This window comes from Serinus canaria, chromosome 10, assembly GCF_022539315.1.
Source record: "Serinus canaria isolate serCan28SL12 chromosome 10, serCan2020, whole genome shotgun sequence".
NCBI classification, from domain to species: domain Eukaryota; kingdom Metazoa; phylum Chordata; class Aves; order Passeriformes; family Fringillidae; genus Serinus; species Serinus canaria.
The window spans coordinates 13242923-13261979 of record NC_066324.1 but is presented as its reverse complement, the minus strand read 5'-3'; the positions used below and the strand labels follow the sequence as shown (position 1 = coordinate 13261979).

Here is a 19057-nt window from a genome sequence, read left to right as displayed (position 1 = left end):
CAATATTGGTAGCTGCTTCTACTGAGGTAAAATAGCAAGACCTGGGTGTATTACCCTGTACTTTCTTCCCTCACAGACTGAGAATTCTGATGCATGCCCTTGCATTGCAACATTGGATTCTCCTCTCAGTGTGGCTCTAAGAGCAGCTGATGGGCAGGAGAGCAAACTGTAAAATAAAGCATTCACAGGCTGGTACTGTGTCAGTGAGGATACTCCTGTTATTTTCTCTGGCACATTACTGCTGCCCAGGATCCCATTTATTGTCACAATTATGTTAATATGGCATGGCTAACCAGCTCTGTGGCTGTTCCAGTGGTTTGAAGAAGTGAGGAGGGAACAGTACATTCTAATAGTCACCTTGTCAAACTGTGCCTTTCTGTTCCTGCGTGTGGGTTTCTGCATTGAAGAGACCTTTTTGATGAGTGATTATGCACTTCAGAGGAGCTAGTTTTCTTCAATTGTTTTGAGATTTTTTTTCCATAACATACAGAGTGGACATAAGTGTTAACCTTAGCAACTCTTTCTGTTGCTAAGGTTAACACTTTCCAAAAGGTAGTGCTGCCTGTATAGCAAAAGAAAAGAGTATCTTTCTTAAAGTACAATATATCCTGAGAAGAAATGATTGCTTCAATCCTTGAAAAAATTGATCAGTATCAGAGAGATTCCTGATGTATTGTGATGTTGTTGAGGTATTTGTTCTTAACTTTTCAGGGTTTTCCTCCTTTCCTGTGAACTGTCTTCAAGATGCATCCACTTGAGACCTCTTCTCTTGACTTTCTGCTCTGGAGTTGATCAGAAACTTGCTCACAAAATTTCTTTTCTGTATGTGGATATCATGAAACCAGGACAGTGGAGAAGACAATATATTTTCCTACTTTTTGAGGATACTGTAAGAATGAAGGAAGAAGGATATAGTGTGGATCAAAGAAAGGATAAATGAGTACAATTTCCCTAAAAACCTGGTCCAGAATAGCCTAGCTGACTTCCAGGATTTCAGGAAGAGAAAATGCTGCATATGAAACTGGAGGCTGGTGCTAACTTTGAGAAGCTGGTGGTGAAAGCTGCCTGTGTGTGGCCATAAGCACTTTTATAGAATCTAGTCCCAGCCCAGACGATGGAGAGCTGAATGATCTTCAGTGGACAAATTCAGACTTGGTTATTCCTGTACAGGGATTTTTAAAATGATCATTTGTCAGCCACTGAATTAGGAGCTTTAAAGAAAGGAGCAGGGGGACCTGAAAGTGTTAGAGGAAACAAATGAGATTGCAGCTGACATCTCCAAGGGAACTTTTGTTCGAGGGTGCTCAGGCTGTTGACCTCTTTGCTTCTCCATTTCATTGCCTTTAGATTATAGCATTCTTCAGTACCAGAAGAGTAGTGGGTAGTTTGTGAATGGGCAATTTTACAATTTTGGTTTTTTAAGCAGAGACACTGGACATGGCTGTATAGAGACTTTAATCCACAAAGAAACAGTTTTGCTTTGTATTTTATAAGTGTGGGTTTTGTATATGAGGCTGATGATTTCTTTTCTCCCTTGTCAGAGATTGGAGAGTAGTTCCTGGTGATCTGCATCTTAGATTGGCAATCACTGACTCTCAACATTGCACTTCTTAGATATCTGCACAAGTTGGCCAGAATATGAGGGAGGAATGGAAAAATGAGAACACATCTTTGTTTCTTACCTTTTCCATTGCTTTCTTTGTTGCATTTCTCTCTCACTGTTTAGTTTAGTGTGGAAATAAGTATGTGGTAGGCTTGGAGTAATTGTTTTTACAAGAAGGTGACCATAAGTTTTAGAAGAGCAGTTTCCCAAATTGTCTGGCACTGTGTTGGAGGCAAACTGCAATCAGCTGTGCAAAGGAGTTCAGCCTTCAGCTGAGCAGTCAGGGCCTTGGAGAAGATTTGTCCAGAGCTGAAGTAATGAATGGAGAATAGCAGAAGGGGCAGATGGCCCAAATCCTCACTCATCACCTCATCCTGGGATCTTCTTGGTATTTATCAGTGAAAGTTTCCTTTAATTACCCCTATGTGCAGAGCATTTTCTGATCCCTCCAAAACTCAGAAACTCAGTGATTTTGAAAGGGTTTTGCAGGCTAATGCCTCAGAAAAATTTGCTTCTTAGATCCAGCAGTACTGTTCTGTGAACTGAAACGTGAGGAGCACATGGTGTGAAGGATCAGTTTTGTCTGAAGGGAATGTCAATTTTCAGAATGTCAATTTTCATGGCCAAACCTGGCTCATATTTCTGTGCTTGTGTCTTTCATGCTGTAGAAATAGGGTTTCTAATCTTGTTAGCTTTTTGCAATATTTGGGCCTTAAAAAAATCAAATTATTATTATTATTATTATTATTATTTTTATTTTTATTTTTATTTTTATTTTTATTTTTATTTTTTATTTTTATTATTTTTATTATTTTTATTTTTTATTTTTATTTTATTTTTATTTTCAGGAGCCCAAGTTGTAGTGGTAAGCTAGCAGCTCATAAAAATGCAGTTCTGTAATTTCCCACTCTGCAGGGTTTTCCAGAGCATCAGAATGTTTGCTGTACAATATCATTGTGTTCTGTGCAAGCTGTATTCTGAGCTACCTTCTCTGAAATGTTAAAATGCCTGCTAGGAAATTCTAAATGGCAAATGGTTAAAACAATTGTGGGATGGAGAGGTTATTAAGTTTCCCATATCAATTATTGATAGTGTCAAATCAATGTGGCAGTTTCAGTCTCACTTAACCTCCCTGTTATTTAATTGTGAGGTAATAGTTTGAGTCTGGACTCTTTTTTCAATGCAATTCTAAATCATCATCCTTAAAATTGCTGCTACAGTTTGCATAATAAAGGGAAGGATTTTCTTCCTCAGATTTGATATCAGTAATTCAAGGCTGCTTCTTAATTTGGTCTCTCTCCTATTTTTCTTTCTTCCTTCAAATATTTCTCTTCTGTTACATAATATCTGATTTGGGTGTCATTTCCCCCACACTCTTTATGTGCAACCTCTAGATTTCCCAGGAATGTTATTTTCTTTTTCATATTGAGAAATTATGTGTCATAGTAGTGGCAAACCGAAGTGTTTCTGTCATGTTGTCTTAGGTCTGTCTGTCCTGCTTTCTTTCTAAGAGTGAGCTTGTAGTAAGCAGCTTCAAAGAACAAAGGACAGACAGGAATTAAAGCTAAAATAGGAAGCTGGGAAACAAACCGGCAAGGTAAAATAAATGCCCTTTAGCAGGATGACCACATTTCCAGGCAATTTGTGTGCATACCGATTTTAAAGTCATGTCTAACCCTTTAGTGTTAGTACCTCATTAAAATCCAGGGATTAATAGCAGCAATCTCCTTGTTGCACATTAAAAGGATTTAGTTTAATTTGGGATTAGAGGGTACAAGGTGCCATTCTAGCAAAGCTTTTCCCAAGATATCAGTGAGGTGAAGTGAGATAGCTTGAAGACTCTGGTTTTTCTAACTATTGCAGTTATTCTGTACATACACACACACACGGATGGATTTTAAAACTGTGGTGAACTGGTTCACTAATCCTTTAAAATGTGTCCTACCTTTGGAAGTGAAATTGTCTGGAAAAGCATGTTTGAAGTGTAAGGAAAAGCAGTTGGAGTTGGAAAGGGACTGAAGGTGTGGTGGGGCCTGGGTTAATTCAAGGACATTAAAATCTGTAGGTCCTGGTGTTGGAGACTCAGTCTGTAATCAAGACTTCCCTGTGCATTGGATAAGGATAATGTGCAGTGTTCTGCTCTCCTCTCCTGCAGCTTCACAGGGCTTGGAACAAGATGGGTCATTATTCTCCTCCCCTTTTCCCCTCCTACAGGTGTTTCTCAGCAGTCAAGTGAGAGAACAACCATCCTGAGAGCTTTAAGTTATATCTGAGAAAAGGCCTATGAACACTACCATCCTCTCCCTGGTTTTAGATTTTTGGTTGGAGGAGGGAATAATTGTTTAGTTGTTTTATTACTATCAGTTGCTTTTTGTTAGGCTAGCACAACTTATTAACATAGCAATGTGTGATAGCATTTACTGCCAGGGATTATTAATGCAGAGAAAGAAAAATACAATTTGAAAATTCTCATCTAAAAAGTTAAGCACCTGATATAGCATTCTTCAGAAATTTCATTGAATTCTTAACATGTGGGCATGTGATGTCAGCAGGCTGTATGATTTGTCTAATTATTTATTTATTTAATGCCGCCTCTGATTATTTTTTTAAAAGCAAATAATTTTGTTCCATTTAAGTATTAGGCTTTCAGCATGGTTTGCTTATTAATTAAAACGAAGTATATTAAAATTTTAGCCAATAGTAGCACAAAAACATGCAATTTCAGACTGTCTCTTTAAAATGGGAGGTTATAGAAAAAGTGTGGTTTAGTTCAGCTTATTTTTCCAATCATTCTGGCAGAAATCAAAAGTAACAGCTGACTTTAGTGAAAAAGCCACACTTTGCATTTTAAACCTCTGGTAACTTATAAGAATGCCATTACCAGTATGTTGTTTGAATTACAGTGTTTTATAACAGTCAGAATGGACTGACACTTTTCCTTTGTGCCTGAAAGGGCCAAATGTGTTCTGGATGATATCACTTCCTCTTTCAGATGGAGCTCAGTTCCAGCTCAGCTCAGCTCAGTTGTTTGCCTTAAATAATGGCCATTAGAGGAGTGAGATGTGCAGACAATGAGTGAGATAAAGTCTCTGCAAATGCAGTTGCCTCCCTAGTTTGCCTGCTCCATGCCAATGCATTTCCATTCAGCAACCTCACCTGAACTTCCCATGCTGGAGCTAAAACCTCTTCTTGCTTTTTCTGGTCTTACAAATATACAAAGAAGTATTAGGGGAAACAGCGAGCAAAGACTCTCATTAATCAGTAACACTATCACTTCTCTTTTGAGATTCCAGAGCTAATCAGATCTCAGCTCTTTTAATCTTTCCTTACAGGTCAGGTTCTTTTTCTCCTGAAATCTCTTATTTTTATGCCTCACATTTTAAAAATAGTAATTCTAGGTCAAACAACACTTGATTAAAGTTTTAAAGGGTGAGTGTAAGTGATCACTCTACTTGTGGTAGCAAATACAGGATGCCCTTTCACAGTAGTCCCTTTTCACTTACAGTTATGAAAATCTTTACCCATATTGCTGTATTTGTGTGACATTCACTTCTGAACTGTATGTAATAAGCAGAACTTGGACTTCAAAAAACTAAAGTTTTGCTAGCATCTCTTGGGCAACTCAGGGAAGATTCACCCATTTTATCACTTGATGACAGCCCAGCTCTGTGTACTCCACATGCTTGTTCAAAAATAAGGAGAAGGGCTCTGTGTCTGCAGTCTTGCCAAGTGTCTGGATCTGTCAGTATATACTCATATAAAGTTCATTCCAAAACCAGATTCAGACCAAAGTGTGCCATTTCAGCAGCAAATCATTGGGAATATGTGCTTATATAGCCAAGAGGCATGGCAGAATGGCTTTCATAATCTCTTCTAAGCCTCATTCCTACAAGAACAGAGAAAACTCAAAAACTCCAAGAAAATATGTGCAAATTGGCTTTGGTGTTAAAATAAAATGGACATGTATATTTGTTGGATTTTTCAACACTGTTTCAGAGAGGGTGCATAACAAAAACTGGATCAAGAAGACAAGAGCTGTCATGGGCTTCCCTGAAATTTATTTCTTTGGGAAAAGCCATAGCTTCTCTTTAACATACCAGTTTATTTTTCTCAAATGAAATCTCTTCACCAGAGAGTTTTGAAAAAATGGGAAGATTCTTGGTTTCACTTGAAGGGTTAGGGCTATTGTGAAATTCTCAATAGCATTAACAGATGCCTTGTACAAATTGCATTATGCACTTTTGTCCTTTCCACCTGAGCAGTTCATCTCTGTGAGTGACCATTATCTCTTCAGAAACACTAAATTATCACCAGCAGGTGCTGCAGCTTCTCAATGTTTGGGGCATTCTGGTTAGTTGAAAACTGTGCTACTGTTTCAGTTCTGGGTTTATCTTTCATTCTTACAGGCTTTTTATTTCACAGTTCTAGTCCAGTCTTGGGCTAGAGTCAGCTGTGATGAAATAGTGATCAACATGTAGGTTGCTGGAATTTCTTTTGCCTCTTAGGAAAGCTCATTCAGGAAATGAGTTCATAATGGCAAGAAGTGTGGAAGTAGAAAGTGCAGTGTGTAATTGAGGCAGGTCACTGGATTGGTGTTGCAGCAAGCTTCAGGACTTCATTTCAGGAGGGAATGAAGTGGGTGTTGTGCTTCTTTTTTGCTGGCTTGTTTGGTCTTTTTCTTTCCATAATTAAAGTCAGTGAAGGGCTGCTGCTGCATACAGACAAACAAAAGGTCTGAGGCATGAGTTCCTTAAGTTTGACTTCTTCATACCTTAATAGTTAAATCTGTAGAATTGCTTAGGTACACAGAGACTTTTTACATGATGCAGGATGGCCCATCCAGGAGAGTCAATCCATGTGCATCAGCAGCAGTTCCCCATGACTTCATCAGCATGTCACAGAAAGCATCGTTTGGGTTTTGAACCTGTGGATATTTGCCACAATGGTAAATGAAGGAACTCATACCTGAACTGAAGTCTGATTTCTCTCTACATAGATAACATTGGTGGCATAAATCACACAGTTCTGCCCAGTAAACATCTTCATTCTCAGAAGTAACTGTACAAACACGCTCCTATCACATAAATTTCAGGAATTTATGCAAGTAAATACAGTTTCTAGTTATTGTCTTCTGCTTCTGTTTGATATCTTGCAAGTTAAAAAGGGTGAGAGCATCAGCTTCTCAGAGTAGCATTAATCATTTTCTTTTAGCTATAAATCTGGGAACAAAATGATTAAATAGACTGGAGAAGTGGGGGGGAAACTCAAATAAAAAGGCACTTACATTTATTGCATTGCAGGGTTGTTTTTGGGAGCAGGGTATGTCTCTTGAGACTTTGTTTCTTATCCATTTTATAGGGCTCTGGCCTCTTAACAGTGCTGCTTTAATGACTTGTTCTTGGGCTCTGAGCTGGAATCAGTGCTTGCCAGGAAAACAAGCCTGTTACAAAGAGGTCAGATTTCACGAGACAGCAATAGACTTGTAAAAACAGATTTTACTGGAACAAATAAAGTCAGAATTAAGAAGAAACCAGAGATGTATGTAAAGAAAGATACAGAGGGAGCAAGTATTGAGCTGAACTGATAAACAGTATATGAACTTAGATAAGAGGTAAGCGGGGATTTTTTGATTCTAAAAACTCCATTTAGTAGCATTAATAAGATTTTTTGAAGATTTTGTGCAGTTCTTCATAGTTGTGACACTTGCTGTCTTTAAAGATGAATTTTCAGGGGAAATACATTGTTCCTGCTCAGGTGGAAACATGTTCTTTGCATATCAGCTTCAATTAACAACTTGCACTGGACTTTCTCTACAGTGTAGAACCTGTTCTTGCCTGCTGTTGTGATGGCATTTTGTGGTCTGTGAAACACTAATTGCCCTCAAAATTTGCTTTGCAGTTCTCCAGAGTGTCACTTCTGTCTTTAATCTACAGCTGTAATGTACTGAGTGCATGGAAGTAAATAATTATTTTTATATACATAAATGAAAACCTATATTGTGTATCATTTGTCTCACTGCATCTCTTTAAGTTACTGTACCAATATAAGAAAATTCTAGGTAATTTATAGTTCCAATGGGAACTTTCAAAGCTGTGAAAGAGCTTTGCTTCAGTAAGCCTGTGTGATTCCCTTTCTGCTTTGTTGCCATGATCCTTTTTAATGCCGCTGGCTGAGATGCAGCTGTGCTACAGAATGGCTCTGAAACTCACATTGCATTGGTTTGGATTGTTCATATCATTTATGCCTTTATTACATTCCTAGAGATGCTATTTTGAAATGTGAGCAGACTTGTCTAATTTGCTGCATCATACTTTCAGTAAATAAATGAAGAACGGAAAGCATTTTCTGTTAGGAAAGAAAATCTGTTAGGAATGGCAATAGGGAATATAATTCTGAATCCAGGTGAACACACATTTGTGTAGGGAGAAGAAGGGAAGTAAGTAAGACAAGCTTGCATTCCTTTTATTCCCGTTTCTTCTTCTCTTCCCCCACCTCTCTATTTTGTGGTGGAAGTCTCTTTTTTACTTCTGATGATTCCTTTGCAATCAAAAGAAAACCTGTTAAGGCTAAAACTGCTTTAGTGTCTCCCCAACAGGCTTTAAATGTGAAAGTTCTGTTGTAACACCTTTATGCATGTTGTGGGGGTTTTTATGTGCTCTTGATCCTGGTACTGCTAAAAAGTGTAAGAGCAAAGAGTAGAGCTTGGTTCAGCTGGTGAGAGAGGACAGTGCTGTCTGCAGGGAAGGTGGGGAGGGAGCAGCCTCCAAGAGTGGCTGGGGCTGTGTAGGCCTGCTGCCAGAAGCACAGGGTTGGCCATGGCAGTGGGTACCAGGGGTGTCTCTGCTCCCTGTGTCTGGGGGGCTGAGCCACATTCCAGGTGCCAGACCTAGTTTACATTGGCCACAGTGTTTGCAGCATGTGCCTGCAGCTGCTTTTGGCTGGTTTTGCTGTACAAGGTGGATCTGTATACCCTTGTTATCCACAGGCTTTGGGAGGTCTGATCATGCAACACTTTGCTGGTGTGATTAGGAACACTCATTCCTGCAGTGCTGGTGCAGCTACAGGAATGCAGTGCCAGAAAAGAGCATTTATTCACACCTGGAAAGTGAAATATGCATGTGAGTAATAGGAATCTGTCAGCTCTGTAGTTAGGCCTGTGCTAGGAGTTAATTTGTGCATGGTGGGGGGAAGCAACCAGGTGAGTTCATGTTTCCTTCACACCCCAATATTAATGTCTCAATGCTCTGCTGTACCATTAAAATGATGGGAAGGGGGAGCACTTAGTGGAATGCCTGGTGTACATCAGTGCTGTCTGTATCCTCCATGGCATTTTTGAGGATGTCTTGGAGTCAATAGGATGAAAAACCTCCAGTAATAAACAAAATAGAGAAATTATTTAACCACAGAACTTGAATATTAAGAGACGGGTAACTTTTTAGTGTTGGTTTTTCTATTGCAACCATGTTTCTGTATAATTTATACAGGAGTAGAAATTTAATTGGAAACTGATTTTTTAAATACATTAAAGAAGTACCATTAGGTTTACAGAGGTTGTTCCCTCTGCAGTTACAGGGGGTGGAATCGTGTGAAATTATTTGAGTTTCCAAAAGGAGTTGCTTCTGAAGAATTGTTCTGTTAGTTCTTCTGTAAGTAGCAGTAAATAAGCAATTAATTATCAGGTTTTGTATTACTTTCCCTTGTTTTTGAGTGAGAAAATCCAACAACTGATCAATTTCTTAGCTATTAGCTGCAGAGTATCTATTGATCTGCAGCTTCAGTTGGCTCAATATTGTGAAATCCTCAAATTGTAGATGGTCAAAATGACATTGATGCTCTGCTCTTGATGACTGCTCAGACTGTTGGGATAAAACTGTTCTCACCTGCTTAAACTTTTGTGATCTTTTTTTGATTTTGATTTATTTTTCTTACCACACATGAACTTGTACAACTTTGCAAGCTTTGTTTTATTAAAATGAGTCAGAAACCAAAAGTTATTTTGGAAATCCCCTATTGCAGTCAAATTTTTTCAGGCTGTCCCAAACTAGCTGAATTGACTTGAACTTTGTTAGTCTAATAATTGATATGGTTTCCAGCTGCATGCCAGTCAATTAGTATGCTTAATTCTATTTGAGTGTGTCATATTTATTTTCATTGAAACAATTTTTTACTTCATTAGGTTAAAGCAAAGTTATTTTAAGTAAACCTTCAACCAGTGAAAACAGGCTATTGAGCTAAGTTGACAAGGCAGTTAGATCCATTTTTCTTTGCATACAGAAATAAAAGGGCTATGTGAAGTATTTCTGGATATTTTTACAAGCTGATCTATGAACTAGAGTTTGATTTAACCAGGAGTTTTTTCTCACTTTAGTCCCTTAAAATTGATGTTCTCTTGTTTTTAGCCATTTCTGCATTTGAAGTCCAGCCACTTTCAACTGAAGTCCAAGAAGGTGGAGTAGCTCGATTTTCCTGTAAAGTAACAGCAAACCCTCCTGCCACTGTGACATGGGAAGTGAATAGAACAACCTTACCCTTAGTCATGGACAGGTATGTAGGGTGGCACATTTTAGAGTGTATTTTACTCTTTGCTATCATTTGGATCTTGCTACAAGAAGAAAATCTGGATACTTGCAATGCCATTATGTTAAAAAGGTTTCATGTCAACTATTGAAATACCTGGTCATAGATATGTTGCTAATGAATTTTAAAATAGGTGTTATGAATGCAGACCAGAGTCACCCACTGTTATCTGCACAGCAGTCACTGATCTTTAAATTCTTATGGGTGAATTTTGTATGCAAGTCATCCTCAGGAGCATTTCACTGAAGAATTGATACTGAACTTGTTTTTCTTTAGAGGGACAGTAGAAAATTATATCTATAGAAAATTGAGTTAAAACACATGAAACCAAGGAAATTCTATGCAAGGGGGTTTTCTCATAAACTGATTAATTTGAAGAATGCAATTTGCTTTCTGCTAGATTCTTTTCCATGCCCAGTTTGTGTTCATTGAACAGACTCCTGTGCTTTTTGACTTGTAACTCCATTTGAAGGTGTCTAAGATACCCTGCATGAAAAGGAAGGAAAAAAAGAGCAACTAAAAACTGAAGCCCTAGGTGGGTTTCTGGGAACTGTACACCAGTTATGCCCATGTATCAGAAACTGCTGTAAAAAATCAGCCCACCTGAAGATGACTGCTTTAGCCTGCTACTATGAATGTAGTAGCAGGCTAAAGAAGGCTGGGGTGGTTGATTCTGAGGGTGAGAAAGATCTGCTTGCTGAAAGTAAATTCCTCTGTTCTCATTGTGGTGCTGAGGGGAATTTTGCCTGTAGTTCAGAAAGGCAGGAAGGTGAGTCATGTATTGGGAATGTTTTTGAGTCTCCAGCCTGCTGTTCCCGGGTCAGTGTAGCAATGGCTGTTTGTAAATCAAGGAGTTAATTCCACGACTCTGTTCACTGGCTGAATGTTTATCTACATTTCTTATTTTTGGTTTTGGTGACAGGATAACTGCCCTGCCTACAGGAGTGCTTCAGATCTATGGTGTTGAGCAGAAGGATGCTGGCAATTACCGATGCGTGGCCACAACCGCAGCCAATAGACGGAAGAGCACCGAGGCAGTGCTGAGTGTTATTCCAGGTATTTACCACCTGAGATTTCTTTTCAGTGGCACCATCTTCTTTTTATTACAGTGTAGCAAAAACTCTTAAAAGCCTTGAAAAGCTGGAGGTGAACCACTTGTCCAAATGATTTTGCTTGCTTTTATCTTGTGCTAAAATATTGTTCAATGTAAGTTTCCCCTGTTACTGAAATAAAGCTTTGGTGTAAATGTAAGTCTCTGCATCCCTGAAAAGAAAATGGTTTATTTAATATTTAATTGAGTTTTTGTTCAACTATGCTTTTTATCTTTTTTTTTTTTTTATCTCTACAAAGCCTCAGACTTGAAGCCATTTCACAAGCCATCTATAATAGCTGGTCCTCAAAACATTACAGCATCTCTTCATCAAACTGTCATCCTGGAGTGTGTAGCCACAGGGAATCCAAAGCCAATCATCTCATGGAGCCGGTTAGGTAGGTCTTAAAATTACAGCATGCCACCTTCAGCCTGTGCAGAGGAAGTAAAACTGGAAAGAAAGGATTTGAGCAATTAGATTTCTGTTCTGAGGCTTTGTGCAGTAGGTAGCCATTAGTAGGTTAAGGTAGGATGAGTGAAACACTTTCAGTTCAATGCTTCAGTAATGCTGTCAAAAAGCCCCGAGGTTTTCTGAAGCTTTGGACTCCCTGCTTATACTGTTAACCTGCACTGCCCTGGGCACAGGGTGGGCACAGGGACAGGCAGGGTGGTGACTGGAGTAGAACTGGTGGTGGGGGCAGGTTGGGATGGCTGCATCCGTGAAACAGACCTGTAGGAGTTCCTTTCACTCTTCTTTTTAGAAGCCCTATGAGAATGTGATTTGCACCTTATGCTAATGGGCCATTTGGACTATGAAAAGACAAACCCAGGACAGTCAGCCTGGAAGGGGAGAAGAGGGAATGCAGTAAGAATATTAACATTGAGCAGTGCATCACATTTTTTTCATGAAAACTACTTTCTGTTTTCATTCCAACATGTACCTAAATGTGGAAGTCAGGACTGTACGTGTAGAAGCAAACCATGAAAATTTTTCCTTCATTTCTATTTCTCAAAGTGTAAGAAATAAATGTATCTTTCCTGGTTGATTCAGTGGCTCTTACAGACAAACAAGTAGGAAGAGCATTCACATTATAGCCATAGAGCAGTTGGTGTGAAAATAGGAGGAAGTACATGGTACTCAAATGTGTTAGTTTTATCTGCAGCATAATTTAGGAGATGGTTGATCTCTGTAAAGATGATGTCGATGGTGGTAGGGATGAACTGAATCATAGTGCTAGGCAGATGGGAGGCTAACTTCAACTGAGATGGTGAATTCCACATATATACCACTTAAGAAGTGGTGAGGCCCAACCATCTGAATGGTCAGGTAGCTAGTGAAGAGGAAAGTAAATGCAAAGTGGAAACCTCAGAAAGTTCAGCCGTGATTTCCTTTGCATTTTTTGACTTTTATACTCTAATCTAAACCATCACTGCCTAGACAGCCCAGTTTAGTGAAGTTATTTAGATGAACAGCCTTGTAACCCACTTGTGCTCTCTCCCACAGACCACAGGTCCATCGATGTGTTCCACACGCGGGTGCTGGGGAACGGGAACCTGCTGATCTCGGACGTGCGGGTGCAGCACGCCGGGGTCTACGTCTGCCGCGCCACCATCCCCGGCACGCGCAACTTCACCGTGGCCATGGCCACCCTCACCGTGCTGGGTGAGCCCGCTTCCCTCTGCAGGGCTGGGGCACCCTGTGTCTGTCCTTCTGGGCTCTGCTGGGTGCTGGGCTGATGTTTTATCTCAAACATCGTGTGCCAAGGGCTGTAGGGAGGCTGCAGAGATTGAACAGATCACAGAGCTGTGCCTGCGTTCTTCTCTCTGTTGACTTAGATGAGAAGTGTCAGATACTCCAGATTTGAGTTGTGAATTAGCACTTGGAGATACCCAGGTGCAATGTTTGCTCTGGGAAGACAGGCTTTCCACACAGAAAAGGACCCTGTAACCCAGTAGAAATATGTAACATGTATGAGAGAACAGTATGTCATATTCTGGAGTTTGATTTGTTTGTATTCATAAATGGAGGAACAAGAATAATATCTGTGCAGATAGGGTATCTTTAAACAAATGTGCTTTGTTTACAAGGAATGTGCTTTCTGTTTGTGTATATGTGTGTTTGAGTGGCTTGAGGAGAGACATTTTTATTTGGAAAACTAATTGTTACTGTTATGACTGTCTTGGCATTTGTAGGGGCTTGATTTTTTAAACTATCTTTTCCTCTTGTAACTTATCTGTAGCTCCACCTTCATTTGTGGAATGGCCAGAAAGCTTAACAAGGCCTAGAGCTGGTACTGCTCGTTTTGCTTGTCAAGCAGAAGGAAATCCTACCCCCAAAATTTCGTGGTTGAAAAATGGAAGGAGAATACACTCCAATGGTAGAATAAAAATGTACAACAGGTAAGATTGCAATTGCTGTAGGAGAGCTGTGCTAGTGATGTGCTACCAAAAGATGACATTGCAGTAGCTAGCTGCAGACAATCAAGATAGAGCTCAAGTCAACCTCAAATGTGACATTAAATCTAGCGATGGATGCCCATTAACCAACATCTAAAATCAGTAAGGCTTGTGGTAAGTGCCTTACCTGGCAGGGAGGGAGGGCAGGACTGAACTGAAGAGTTCCACCACAGAGTTACTTTAGATTTACAGAGTAGCAGAATCTTGCTACTACTTCTGTTAAGGAGCAGTTTATATTTAAGAGTTGGTTAAAGAATTACAAGCTTTGGGGTCTGCTTTTTGCCGGGAGGGAATAGATGTGCCGTTTTGTTTTCCCTGTGCCTGGCTTTATCGGCGCAAACAGAAACATGGCAGGTTTTGCAGAACGCTTCAGGGGTCTAAATTTCACTGCTGAGCATCCTTTTCTAATGGAAGAATTTGTTACATGCAAGTCAGTTAGACTAAATGTAGGAAGCAGAGGCAAACATAACTTGTTTTGCTTATATGGAGCTAAGTTTATCCAAGATGTGAGCTTCTTTTCCATCTCTTTTTCTTCCTTTTGGATGCAGTAAATTGGTGATTAACCAGATCATTCCTGAAGATGATGCCATTTATCAGTGCATGGCTGAGAACAGCCAGGGCTCCATTCTCTCCAGGGCCAGGCTCACAGTGGTAATGTCAGAGGACAGGCCCAGTGCACCTTACAATGTCCACGCTGAAACCATGTCCAGCTCAGCAATCCTGCTGGCCTGGGAGAGGCCACTGTACAATTCAGACAAAGTGATTGCATACTCTGTGCATTACATGAAAGCTGAAGGTAAGCAGTTTGATTTTAACACCATCTAATGATTTGAATGTGACAAGAGCTTGAATGTCCTTGCAAAGACTGTCAGATGTGAATGGTTCATACTCAGGGCTGCATCAGAGCATTCCAGCATATAAATGTATACTGTCATCAACAGGGGGAAAAGTGCTTTGCCCACATCATCTCTTTTGTGGGACTGAGTGTTCTTCCAACCTACCTGTGTCTGATGGCTCCAGTGGGCAGATTGTGAAGTTAGGACAGGACCTTGGAACCTGGGCCCTCCATAGTGCCCTCTGCATTCTCTCTGTCCTCAGCTGCTTATCCTCTTCATTGTGTGCATGGCAGGGAAGAACAGAGCATGCTGCAGAGTCCTGGAGGCTTACAGAGCTGAACTTCTCACCACAGACTGCCCTTTTGTCTAGATCCCCAAATTCTTGTGACCTTACTGGCTTTCATATATTTTGGAGTAGAATAGTTGATACTTTGCCTTCACTACCTTCTCTTTAAAGGAATATTGGCCAAATGGTAAAATAGACTCTTCTCTCACCCTTTGGTCTCCTGTAATGACAAAAGTCTATTCAAATGCTGGATGGCCATGAGGGGCTTATCCAAGTCTCTGAAATAATATACAAGTTCCTGTATGGATAGAATGGGTAGTTGGAATAAAAATGAGTAATTTTAAAATCCCTTAGTATTATGCAATTGCTATGAGTTAAGGTAATTTAAGGTGGTAGGAAACAGCCATTTTTTCAAAAGCAGAAGGTGATGGCTTAATGACTTGAAAAATTGTTGGTGCATGGCTTAAGCAAGGTGCACTGCAGCCCTGTTTTCTCGGAGTGATTTCTGTCTCCATTGCTATTCAGTAAGTGGTTTAAGCAAGGACAGGGCTGCAGATGCTCAGCTCTGTGTGCAATACCAGCCTGCCATCTGCTAAGCAGAGGACAGGAAGGACAGCTTAATTACTCCAATGCTGATGCAGGAATAGCCACATTTGCTTTTGCAAGTGGGATATTTCAGGACACAGGAGAATTTTGTCTGAAGGAAGGAAGGAAGGGAAAGAGTTTTAAAAGATAATGAGAAGAGGTGTGGGAAATTACCCCCTACTCTTTCAGTCACTGAGGTATTGTGCTCCCAATCCCCTCTTAGAGCTAATATGAACCCAGTCACACTGGATAATTTATCTGGATAATTGTGGAGAGCAGGGACCAGATAACTTCAAAGAAAACTGGGAAAGTGTCCTTAGGGAAGTTTGTGCAGGAATAATCTTGCACAGATATCTTCTGGAGTATGTTTTTTGCAAAATAATTTTGCAGTCCCTGCCTTATTTGCTTGCTTACCCAAAGGTTATATTGTGTGAAATGAGATTATAGTTTGTTTTGGTGTAAAAACAAAACAACTTCAAACAAAAGCAAGCAGTCAAACAGAAACCTCTGATTTATTTGAACGTACTTTCCCAAATACCCATTTTTTTCATATTTCCTGACTGTCTTGCGGTATTTACTTTATTTAATGTGGTGTTGTTGTGCATCCTTTCACATTAGTGAAAAAATCCACACAAGGAGAGTGGAGAGGGCTGTGTAAAGAGGAGTAATTGCAGTGGTGGGATTCAAAATGTAGGTGATCTGCATGCATTTTTAATTTTGTAACGTGGTTGCACACTATCAGAAATTTGCATCAGAACTTAAACATTGCTTTTGTCTTATGTTATAGAAAAATGTTGAACTTCAAGGGCTAGTGGACTGCACTTCTGTAAAAATAATAATTTTCTGAGTGATAGAGTGGTAGTCTGTAAACCTTTCTGAGGATCTTGCTCTCATATTAGAGGCATTATTGAAAGTCTAGAAAATGCCTTTGTGAAAAATTATTACATCAACCATCTCTCTAATGTGAATTTAGAAATAACTACATTTAAAGAAATGAAAATTAAATATTAAGGAAAATATTTTTATGAGATTCACACTGTACCAGGTCAGTTCTAACATAGACTGTTGACATTGTCTATGTCTTATTTACTCTCTAAGAAGTCTAGATAATTATCTATTAATGTAAATATTATGTATTAGTGTATTGCTTTCATTATTCCTTTCAGCTTGTCTTTCACCCTGTTTCTGACCATAATGAAGGTTAAAAATTTTCACAGATACATCTGACCTGAAAAGGTTTTATCTTTCCTTGAAGCTTCTTATGAACATAAATGTATAAACAAAAAAGTTATGGATGTATTGCTCTCTTTTTTTAGTTAGGAACCTCCTTTGCAAGTGTGAGGAAAGAACATAGTATTGCCAAAGGCAAGCAGTGCTTGCCAAGTCTCCAAAGTTGTACTGATGTTTATGATTCCATAAACTTTAAACAGAAAGCAAAACTGGATAATGCATGAATTGTATGCAATTTAAAGAGTTTTAAAGAGGTTTTTATATAGACATCACAGTGTGGTAGGAGCTTTGAATAGAAAAGATGCCATCACTTATTGTTACATTTCACAACTCACATATTCTGATGTTTCACTGTAAAAACAAGTTCAGGTTCTCTTCCCTATATAAAAAAAAGTTAGTGTTTAATCAAGCTACTTGAAAAAACTAACAGGTGTGGGTTTTGTGTGTTTGTTTTTTGTTTCTTTTAGCAGAATATTTTACATTCAAATTGGGGTCATAGTAGCAAGAAGAATAAGGGTCTGATGAGCGTGCATGTTGGAGTGTGTTAATTCCTTGTTAGTGATTTAGAGAAGGCACAAAGGGGACACTGATTGTGGTGGAAGGCAAGCCTTGTTCTCTATTATGGCTGTTTCATTAGGGCCTCTGCATGAGGCCCAGCAATCCATTCAATGAGAGAACAAGTCCTTTTAATTTGAGCTCAAGGATCTTGTTTAGCAGGTCAGAAATCGTGTCTTGAAATTCCTAATTAACAAGTCATTAACTAGTCTGTTGTGAGATGCTCGTAATCTTGTCTAATTAAAATGCTATCAAGTTAATTCATAAATGTGGGAAAACTTAATGGTGGAATTTGCCTTTGGTTTTGTTTATAAATTCAGTTGTGAAGAGGAGGAGCTGGCTCTTACAGAGTTTTGATTAAGTTGACATGCACTTGGTGTGAATTGTTCCTTAACACAGCAGCTTTCACCACACTTGGTCCACTTTATAGCCTTCCTCTATAGGAATAAAGCCCAACAAAGACAAGGACTGCTGCATGCATTGCTGTGCATATTTTAGTGTGAATTGCTGACAATTTTTTTCTTTTTTCTTTTTTTTTTGTCTTTTTTAACAACTTGCTAAGGAGCCAAACATTTTTGAAGATTATTCTGGTCTGTTCTTATTGGCCTTTCTCCAAATTAAAATAAAAAATGTGTCAATCAAATGTAATAGCAGTTGCAGGGCTAAAATGAGATCCTTTTGCTGAATAAATTCTTTTTGTTAGTTTCTTCTGGGGGGCAGGAGGGTGTTTGTTTTGTTTTTGATGGAGTGGAGCCCTCACATTCCTCACAGTCTGCTATAGAAAGGCTCTGTAAATAGGTTTTGCAAAAAAACCCCTGACTCTAAACAAATAGATTTAGAAGCTGGGTATGAATGATAAGGCTATTAGAGCTTGTCTGTTGTGTTACTGTACAGTGAGCACAGTTTGTTGTGACTAATGCTAAATAGGGTTTAGAGTTGCATTCAGCATCCGTTATTGAGGAAAATCCTGAAACACCACAACCTATACTGCAGCAAGACACAGTTACTCCTGTGCATAAAAGAGCTTTTGCTGAACAGGGTTGAAAAAATAGAGGCAGGCTGGGGAAGAACATGAAATTAACTTCATAAGATCTTAAAGCCAAGAGACTGTGATGTTCCAGGATTTTCAGCAACCTTTGTTTGTCTAACCCTTGTTTTCTACCAGGTTTAAATAATGAAGAGTACCAAGTGGTGATTGGAAATGACACAACCCATTACATCATTGATGACTTGGAGCCAGCCAGCAACTACACCTTCTATATTGTAGCTTACATGCCTTTGGGAGCCAGTCAGATGTCAGATCATGTGACTCAGCACACCCTTGAAGATGGTAAGAGGTTATTTTGGTGAATGTTCTTATCTGCACTGAGTCAAGCTGTGCAGTCCCCTGGTAGCAGTTCTTGAGGGTCTTGAATTTCTGTTGGTACCAGTGAGACTTCAGGATACCACAGTGCAAGACAGCAGCTCATGAAAGGAATGAGAATAAAATAACATTCTGGCAGAGTAACAGTGTGTATTACACAGAGTCTCTTTCTGTGCTGAAAGACATTTCAAAAAGTCACTATAATAGTGACTAATAGTAACTATTCTAGATCTTTAAGATTTCATGATGAGAATTTGATAGTACCCTAGGATTTAGGCTACTGTCAATTTTTTTAGGATTTAAAAAAAAAAATTAACCTGTTGTTTTGGGTTTTTTTGTGTCTATGTGCCTTTTTTAGTAGAATCAGAATTTTGTTAAAGACCCTGCTGACTAATTTCTGCACAATGATTTAATTAATTTGAACATCATGGCAACAACTCACTGTTTAGTGTAGATCATTAGATCTGATTAATAA

The 19057-nt window shown here is 39.2% G+C and overlaps 1 protein-coding gene across 1 annotated transcript in view; it reads left to right on the top strand.

The window, feature by feature from the left end:
• Positions 1–19057, top strand: part of PRTG (protogenin) — a 75878-nt gene that overhangs the window by 19094 nt on the left and 37727 nt on the right. Inside the window, 7 exon segments of the mRNA XM_030228521.2 lie at positions 10003–10147; positions 11103–11236; positions 11531–11668; positions 12775–12933; positions 13511–13670; positions 14276–14523; positions 18385–18549. Coding sequence (XP_030084381.2) covers positions 10003–10147; positions 11103–11236; positions 11531–11668; positions 12775–12933; positions 13511–13670; positions 14276–14523; positions 18385–18549 — 1149 coding nt within the window.